At 35.1% G+C, this 9260-nt stretch overlaps 1 protein-coding gene and 1 pseudogene across 4 annotated transcripts in view; both read left to right on the top strand.

The window, feature by feature from the left end:
- Positions 1–1227, top strand: part of LOC107672321 (protein Wnt-2-like) — a 6734-nt pseudogene extending 5507 nt beyond the window's left edge.
- A 2794-nt stretch (positions 1228–4021) lies between these two features.
- Positions 4022–9260, top strand: part of LOC107672257 (bcl-2-like protein 13) — a 20862-nt gene continuing 15623 nt past the window's right edge. The window contains exons 1-2 of one of the 4 annotated variants that reach the window (XM_016465368.1): positions 4022–4189; positions 7794–7976. In XM_016465368.1, coding sequence (XP_016320854.1) covers positions 7853–7976 — 124 coding nt within the window. In that variant the 5' untranslated portion in view covers positions 4022–4189; positions 7794–7852. The other 3 variants (XM_016465367.1, XM_016465369.1, XM_016465370.1) reach the window with 3 other exon arrangements.

Genomic DNA, 9260 nt, shown 5'->3' with positions numbered 1-9260 from the left:
CAAATTATATAATTTTTTTTAGTATAAAATTCTTTAGTGTAAAATTCTTAAAATATGATTATTTTTTTATTATTTTTATTTTATATATCTGTGTATAGATAGATAGTAAAATGTAATAAAACATAAAAATAAAATAAACCTAAAAATAGATTTTTTCAATTAATTTTAATTAAATATACAAAATAATGTATCACATTAAAATACATATTTGTAAAACAATTTCAATGTTTTCATCAAATTTTATTTTATTTTATATTTATACATGCATATTAATTATATATAATGTTACACAAAATTGTGTACATAATCTTGTATGTTTTTTATCCTGAAAGCACAGGTCTGAATTACACAATTTTGCTTTTTTAAGTAAATTTATCTTGTGTATGTTTTCATATTTTGGGTGAAAATGGGACAAAAATACTGAAAATGTAACAAAAATCTTTTTGCAACTGTGTGTTTGTAAAGACTGGGAGAAAAACAGTGTTGCACTAAACACAAATTCAAACACTTTTGCTGGAAAATGATTGATATGTGATGCAAAACATTGCTGACTGGTTTGTAGTTTTCAACACATTCTTACTGATGCTTTTGTGATAATTGTCATTTTTGCAATTTTAACCAAAGCTCCTCATGTTGTCTAGCTAAATGACTTACTTTGTCCTTTAGGTTACTTTAGGTAATTTAGTGTACTTCATCAGTGCCCAGGGGCATAAAAACATGGTTATTTGAGCGAGGATATATACCTTGAACATTTTTGATGTAGCCATTCATGTTTTATCTCACTAAAACCTATGATGTCTCATTTACATTTTTTGCTTCATTGCAGGTTCTGTGGGCACAGGTGGGCGAGTGTGCAACCGCACGTCCCGTGGGGCTGACAGCTGTGAGGTCATGTGTTGTGGGCGGGGCTATGACACATCACACGTGAGCCGCACCACCAAGTGTGAGTGCAAGTTCCACTGGTGTTGTGCTGTTCACTGCAGGGACTGCCAAGAGGAGGTAGATGTGCATACCTGCAAAACCCAGTCATGACCCCACCACTCCTGCACTTCAGAGTAAAGATCCCATCTCAAACCTTTGACTTTGTACAGTGCTTTTCTGTGGCAAATTAGATAAAAGTCTATTCAGCATGGCAGACACAAATGACCAGCAACTTCAAAACTATGCAGATTTGTTGTAAGTCTTAAGTAGTTTTACCATATTTACTTACTGTTTTTCCCCATCATAACACACATATTTATTACAGTTTCTGAGCACAAGAATGCTTATCTTTAATGTATTTCATATTTTGAAATGTAAATACAAACTATGTAATTTAAAATAAAACTTACTTGTATGTTATGCTTGATAGTTGTCTGTAAAAGTTTGTTGTCCTATTTTCCAGTAAAGATCGGAAACTATAATTGCTTTAGATGTTTGACATGTTAACTGATATTTTTTCATATGTCTGTTGTACAAACAGTAAAAGTACTGTAAACATCATTATTTTGGAAAACACTTTTTGTGTCTGAAGGATATTCAGTCAGTAAAGCTTTTCCTTTCTGATTAATTCTTTTAGTGGCTCCAAATAAGACCCAGATTATATTAGACATATTATTATTATTGTGCAATATTTGTACAGGCGGAGGTGAATTTTGACAATCAAACAATGAACCATGAAAATAAATGAAAACATGGAAATAGGAACAACAGAAAACGGCACCCCGACCCTTACCAAAAAAAAAAAGGCTCAGTGATGACACCCTCAGGACATTTCAAATACCTTGTCTCTCCCTAACCTAAAAATAATAACATAAAGCATTTGATAAACATGATGAAATATCTTTTAATTTGTAAAGACCATAGCCTTTTTATGCATATGTTAGCATTGTTCTCAAACTTTAACAATATATTGCTTGAAAATGGTAAAATGGTAATGTATTCCACCTCTTCAAAGGATATTGTTTCAGTACATAAATGTCTATGATATAATTATTATAAAAACATTCCCTAAAAAGATATTTATAATATATAATTATCACATTGTATACTATTGCATTTAAATTGTTGTCTAATTATGTAATATACTGTATTTGCATAGATATTTACCTAATATATAACCATTTAACTTTTTGTTTTGTTCTTTGTTTGAAATGGAATGGTCTAATTTTGTTTTTGTGAACTTGATATGCTGGTAAATTTTCATGAATATGAAAGTGTTTCACTTTGCTTTTGAGTAAAAACAAAACAAAACTACATGTTCAGGTCTTGCACCATTTGAGGGCAGCAAATACAGTTAAATGCCATGTGCACACTTGACTGGATTGCGTTATGGTTGCTTCTGGGGCACATATAAGATTTCATATCCATGCATATGACGCAGATGTTTTTATTTAATAAATCTTATTTTGTTTTTGGCTAGTAAGAGAAAGCCTTTTTCTTGAAGACTTAAAGCGTTGATTTCTTATTCTTCTTTACACCCATGCATCATATTAAAAACCTGCAACAGAACAAAAAGGTGTACTTAGACTGACTTTTAATGACTTTTTACAGGCAATGCAATTCAATATCAGTACTTCATAGTAGTTTAAAAACAGTAAACAAAAAATGTGATAACGTTGCATACATTCATGTTGCATACATTCCTAGAATAGGCCTACTACTGATTGCAGTACAACTCATATCCTCCTGGGACCCAGGCATAGACTTTTGTCCTCTGTAGAGGACATTATATTTGAGTGAATTTCTCTGAGACCATACATGCCACAGTTTTAAATCTGGATGTCCTGTACAGTAGGCTACAGAGCACATTCAGGGATATCAAATGTTTGGAGGTTTGATCATAAACACACCTTCTCTTTGTTCTTTAAAAATGACATATTGACAGAATCATCAAATTTAGCACTCTTAGGGAAATATGATAATATTTTGCAATTATTTAAATCGGACTAATTTTCAAATTGTTTGTTGTAAATAAACATCTCACAAAAATGTTATGGAGTTTCAAATCGGAATATGACTTTTTGTTACGAAACAAGGCATAATTTTCATACATGTCTTCTGTAGAGGACACCAGGACAAACGGCATGTTAATCAGGCATTTTTGGGGAGACACAGACACAACAAGTCAATATGGAAATAAATTATAGATCAATATTCCTATGAAATATGAGTTATTCTTATGAAAATGTTGCCAAGTCATTACTCCCATTATATCACTTCTTTTTTCATTATGGTTTGCCCCAAGAAGACATTAATATGCAAATTATATGCAGATGCATGGGAATATCAATTTATGGATATTTATGCACATATTGCATGAAGTAAAATAGTATATCAAATCATTCTGTTATATCTTTCATAAAATAGTTGAGAATCATCTTTGTACAAAGTTTGAAAGTTAAAAATAGCCTGAAACCTAAAAAACAGATTGGTGAATGAAAAAAATGCATAAATCATTGTTTTTGCCTATACATGCCTTTTCCTATTTTTTTTATTTTTTTTGAATAACTTAGTCCTGACGTCCTCTACAAGGACATAGAATAAAATATATTTTTTCAAAAATGTTTTTTTCTACATTTGTTTCTTATGCTTCAACCAATGTAATGACAAAAAAAAAATCACAAAACTTTTTTTATGGTTCTCAAGAGGATATTCTGTATATATTCACGTTGTCATGTAATAAAACACTACAACAGTCACTGGTAGGAAGTTATGTTTAATAGTTTAATCAAAAATAAGTAAGTTTTATCAAAACAATAACCGCTCGGTTGTGTGTTGATTCGAGAAGAACAAGTTCATAAGAGTCATTTGTTCGTGAATCGAACTGATCGCGATGCGTGATTCCCTACAAAAGAGCCGACGCATGTGAGCCATTCTTGCCCGTTCGAGAACTGAACGTAAACGAAAATACGTTTTTGTTAAAAATGGAACGGGTGCTGAATAAGAGTCCGTTCTGTTCCCCACTCTATCCTTGACCTTCTCGTTTCCACGTCCTCACGCGCGTCCCGCGTCATAGGAGCAGGAATACAATCAAGGCGGAGCAGCGAGCCTGACTTCGTCCTCCCGCACACGCGCGGCATGGGCTCCACGCACGCGCAAGTCTACTCTAAACAGTTAGCCATCCCACAAGCAAGGCAGTTTATGAAAGAAACCGGGGGAGCACATTTGTTAGACCCTCTGAGCGAACAAAATTATCACTGGCGCAGAGGTACGACACGTTCAAGTTAAGTCGCAGCATGTTCACGTTAAATGAGTAGCATGTTATGTTATGAGTGACACTAACAGGTTATGTTTAAACTTCAGCGGCTAGCTGGCTGCTCGGGCATGCGAGTAGGTGTGGCGAGCACGCAGAGAGGTTCAGTGTGTGTCCGCGTGCGCTACATTGTACACCGTGTTCTATTAAATGTGGCGGGCTTCGTTAGTGCAAATATCTGTAAATGCGCTCGTCAGCAGCACCTGGACTGGAGTTGCATGGGAGTCGTTAACACTGGACTGTGACTGGAGCACTGATGGCAGGAAATGACGGTAGCTCTGGTAGTGATCCGGAAATGGAAGACGAATCGTGTAGCGGGAGTGCAGGAGGGAGTGAATGGTGGAAAGTAGTCAATCAGAAAAGAAAGAAAAACAATAGTTAAGGATTATTTACGGATAGTGGAAAGGAGGATCATGTGAGTAGGAAAAATATAGAGGAATACAAAGTAATGATGAAATTTGCAGAACCTGGTATGACGATAAACCCGATTAAACTGACCAAATCTCTGAACAAAGCGTTAGGAGAAATAAATAGTGCAAAGACTCTGAGAGATGGAAACTTGATTATCATGTGTAAGGACGAAAAACAACAAAATAAGGCACTAAGTATAAATTCGATGCTTGGATACCCGGTATCATGCACATTGATGAAGACGAAGCCTTGGGTTAGAGGCGTAATAACTGGAATTCCTACTGATGTACATGCTGATAAAATGAAAAGTTGCGTTGAAGGGGGGAAGGTAATTGGAGCAAAACGGCTTCAATATGTGAGAAATAAAGAAAGGATGGACAGTCTATCGGTTATACTTCAGTTTGATGAAGAAAGAATGCCAGAGAGGGTAAAAGTTGGCTATGTATGTTATCCAGTAAGACCATACGTACCTCCTCCACTTAGATGCTTCAAGAATAGTCCGAGCAGCTAAAAAGAAGTACTGGAGAGATTGGTGTAATTCAATAGGAGAAGATATTGACATAAGTGAAGTATGGGGATCAATTAGGAAAATGGGAGGAATTTATAGAAATCAAATTCTTCCAGTTTTAAAAACTGATGAAGGAAGACTAGCTGTGTCAGATAATGAAAAAGCTGAAATGCTGGCTAAAGTGTGTGTCTCAAAGATTACAAAAAGCAGTAGATAAAGTGGAGGTATGGGCAAATAATTGGAGTTTCAGATTATCTGTGGCTAAAACTCAAGTTATATGTTTCACAAAAGGGAAAAATGTTCCAACGGTTAAGTTGAAGTTGTACAAACAGGAGCTTGAGCAAGTCTCAGTAGTTAAATATCTCGGTGTTTGGATGGAATCTAGATTGACATTTGCAATGCACATTAAAAAACTGATTAAGAAATGTAAAACAGGAGTAAATATCTTACGATGTCTATCTGGGGTAGAATGGGGAGCTTGTAGATTGTCATTGAAAATAATTTATTGTACATTAATCAGACCAAGTTTAGATTATGGAAGTATTATTTACGGATTTGCATCTAAAACCACACTCAAAAAGATTGAAACTATACAGAATCAAGCTCTTAGAATATGTTGTGGTGCGTTCAAAACATCTCCCATTGCAGCCATGCAGGTAGAAGTTGGGGAAGCTCCTTTATTCCTTCGTAGGTATAAATTAAGAATGAATTATTGGGTTAATCTAAAAGGACATAAAGAGAGTCATCCAGTAAAGGGTGTGATTGAAGAATGCTGGGAGCATGGAAACAAAAATATTAAAAGCTTTGGATGGATTGCTAAAAGGGAAGCACAAGTTGTTGGTATTGCAGACTGTGATGTTAGCCCTACTGTGATATTATCCAGTATACCACTGTGGATTTTTCCTATGCCAATAGTCGATTTTCAAATACAAATAAAAATTAAGAATGAGAAAGAAACCCCTAAGAACATTATTGCACAGCAGTATTTAGATCAGACTTATCCATCGTGGTTACATATATATACTGATGGTTCTAAAGACCCTATCTCTGGCAGAACAGCTGCTGCAGTATTTATTCCACAGTTTCAAACTAGTATTAAGAAAAGAATAACTGATCATGTATCCGTGTATACAGCAGAATTAATTGCCATGGTGGTAGCACTCCAGTGGGTAGAGGATGTAAAACCAAGATTAGTAGTAATATTTTCTGACTCTTATGCAGCAATATTGAGCCTTGCAAGTGGAGTAAAAACATCAAGGCAAGACATTATTTATGAGATTCTTTTATTAAGAATAAGTAATATAAGCTTAATAACATTTTTGTGGGATCCCGCTCGATGTGGGAGTGGAGGCTAATGAAGTGGTTGATAAGCTTGCTAAGCAAGCTCTTATACACTCAGAAATAGATATTCAAGTGACTCTTAGCAAAAATGAGGTTAAAGGGAAAATTAAAGAATTAATAAACAAAAAATGGCAAGAAGTATGGAACTGTGATAACAAGGTCAGACAAATGTATAATATTCAGCAGCAAGTAGGAAATGGAAGAAGTGTTTTTAGGAATAGGAAAGAAGATACAATTATTTCTCGCATCCGAATAGGGCATACTAGATTAAATTACTCTCTGTTTAATATAGGAAAACATGAAACAGGTCAATGTATTTTTTGTAATCAGGCAGAAACAATAGAGCACGGTTTAATAAAATGTAAAAAATATGAAAAAGAAAGGTTAAAACTCATTAAGGAAGTAAGAAACATGGGTGTTGAATCATTTAATTTGTCAAACCTCTTGAAAGAGCATGCAGAACAAGGTAAAATATATGGTGCTATTGTTAAATACATTAAAGAAATAGGATTAATCAGGAGAATTTAGGAATGTGTGTGTTTTTTTTTTTAAATTTTTTTATATAAAATACAGATAAATATAAATATGTATATATTAGTTGCTTATTAGTGCTCCACACTCCAGTCCAGTTGGTGGCGGAACATGCACCAGAAGTTGGTTTGCCATCCGCCATAAAACGTTATTAGAAGAAGAAGAAGAAGAAGAAGTGCAAATATCTCACGTCACTTTCGGGACATTTGCCAGCAGAAATGTGCGTTGCAGTGTTACAGGAACTGTCCAGTTTTGAAGTGGTCAAGAGACAAACGAGCAACTTTAAAGTTGGGTGTCTTGTAGTGTTGCATGCATGGAAAGAATTCACATATCAGTCAAGGGGTTTGTGAAATAATCTTACGTAACCGTTTTAGTTACATCTGTGTTTCTGTTTCTGTTTCAGACTGGCAGCTTACACACAAGCTGCTGAGTTGTCATGAAATAATTCACCACTATATAAACTTTCTGTCATCACTTACTCATGCTGGGAATGTTATGCTCAATGACAACCTCAGTCACTTTCATTTTATGGAAAAAAAGGTTGCAATAAATGTGAATGGTGACTGAGGCTGTCAGTCAGTCACTGTCTACTATCTTCATTCTTCTCCACGGGTGAAAGTCGTTGTCTTAAGGTTATAACAACAGTTTATGTTCACATACTTAACAAAAAAAAAAGTTTTTGTTTTTCTTAGTGGAACAGATGCCAGAAGTTCCCCAAATTGTAAGATTAACTTATAAATGCCTTTATAAATTGTTTGTTTGTTCTAGGGCTTGTGAACACAGTCTTTTGGTCGTGCATGTCCCTGAGAGCCTGACGTTTCTCTTCAATGGCTGCCTCTGGCTCCTCCACCACAGTGCCTGAAGGATTTCACTATGAGACCAAGTATGTCATTCTCAGCTACCTCAGCCTGCCCCCGCCATTAAGATCAAGACCCTCAGAGACAGCGGAGGGTAAGAATTCACATCCACAAATTAGTACGTACAAACTGCCTGCCTGGCAAGAATCATAAGGAGTTTAATTTAATCTCAAAACAATGACAAAACTTTCAATGGTATGCTTGTCTTGCCTATGCAAGAAAACAGGCAGCAGTTGTATATTGTAGTGCAAGTGCACGAAATCACATTTTACATGTACATGCATGGAAAAAAGTCTTCTGCTTTATGCAGTACAAAATTCTTTTAGAAGTAATGGGACTGATGCAAAATTGTAAAAGTTTTGAAAAGTTTTAATAAAAATATTCGGTTGTAACAAATAGACTCTTGAATCTTTCAGATAGACTTATGAATCATTGATATGGGATGATATTAGACTCAAAATGATTAATAGACGCATGCACAATTATCCATGTACTGCATACATTTTATACATGTATCTTACTAACCACAAACAAATGCCTTTCAATTTGAGTCTGTGGAATTTGGGATTAAATGATTGTGCAGCGATTTGTACAAATACAGATATGCTTGTGAATAAAAATGTTCTGTTCTGCATTAATATATCATAAATTGCTCATGCAAAAAGGAATCCGTGCATATGTGGATCAGTTCGATGGAGTCGATCTTGTTCGGTTCATTTGGATTTTGAGACTTCATTTTCGCAGTTTACAGCATTTCACGTCCCACACACACACAACTACCAACGAACAAGGCCCAGTGCAATTCATTAACGTGTACACGATTTGAAAAAATCGCAAATGTGTGTCACTACACTGAAACAAATGCTTTTCAACCGGTGTCTGCAGAGTTAAGAATTACATTAATGTGCAGCATTTTGTTCAAATAGAGACATATTTGTGAATACAAATGTTATTGTTTGTATTCAAGTATCATGATTTGTGCATGTAGCGATTAAAATGTGCATTTGTGGATCAGGTGACACGCGTGCATTCATTCACATCTCTTCTGAGTCGATTCTGTTTGATTCATTTGAATTTTGAGACTTTCGTTCCGCCCTTTTAGCCTTGCCCAATCCACACACGCAGCTGAGCCAAAGAAAATCAGCGACCACTAGATGGCACTAGCCCCAGTCACATGTGCGCATTCCATTGTGTACAGTTTTATAAATGTTACATTGTGTTTTCTTTGTTTCTTTTTGGTTTGGCTATTCTCCTCTGCCAGTAGAAATACAATAAAGATGTTTTATTGAACTTGTTCTAACTTAACTTGTCTTAAGACACAGAATAGCTTATATTAATTTTGCCAAACAAGAACTTTGTGACGGTACCTTGGTTTTTT

The sequence above is a fragment of the Sinocyclocheilus anshuiensis genome, unplaced genomic scaffold (genome assembly GCF_001515605.1).
Source record: "Sinocyclocheilus anshuiensis isolate Anshui unplaced genomic scaffold, SAMN03320099.WGS_v1.1 scaffold997, whole genome shotgun sequence".
NCBI classification, from domain to species: Eukaryota; Metazoa; Chordata; class Actinopteri; order Cypriniformes; family Cyprinidae; genus Sinocyclocheilus; species Sinocyclocheilus anshuiensis.
The sequence above is the reverse complement of the archived record's forward strand: the minus strand, read 5'-3'. Positions and strand labels throughout refer to the sequence as shown.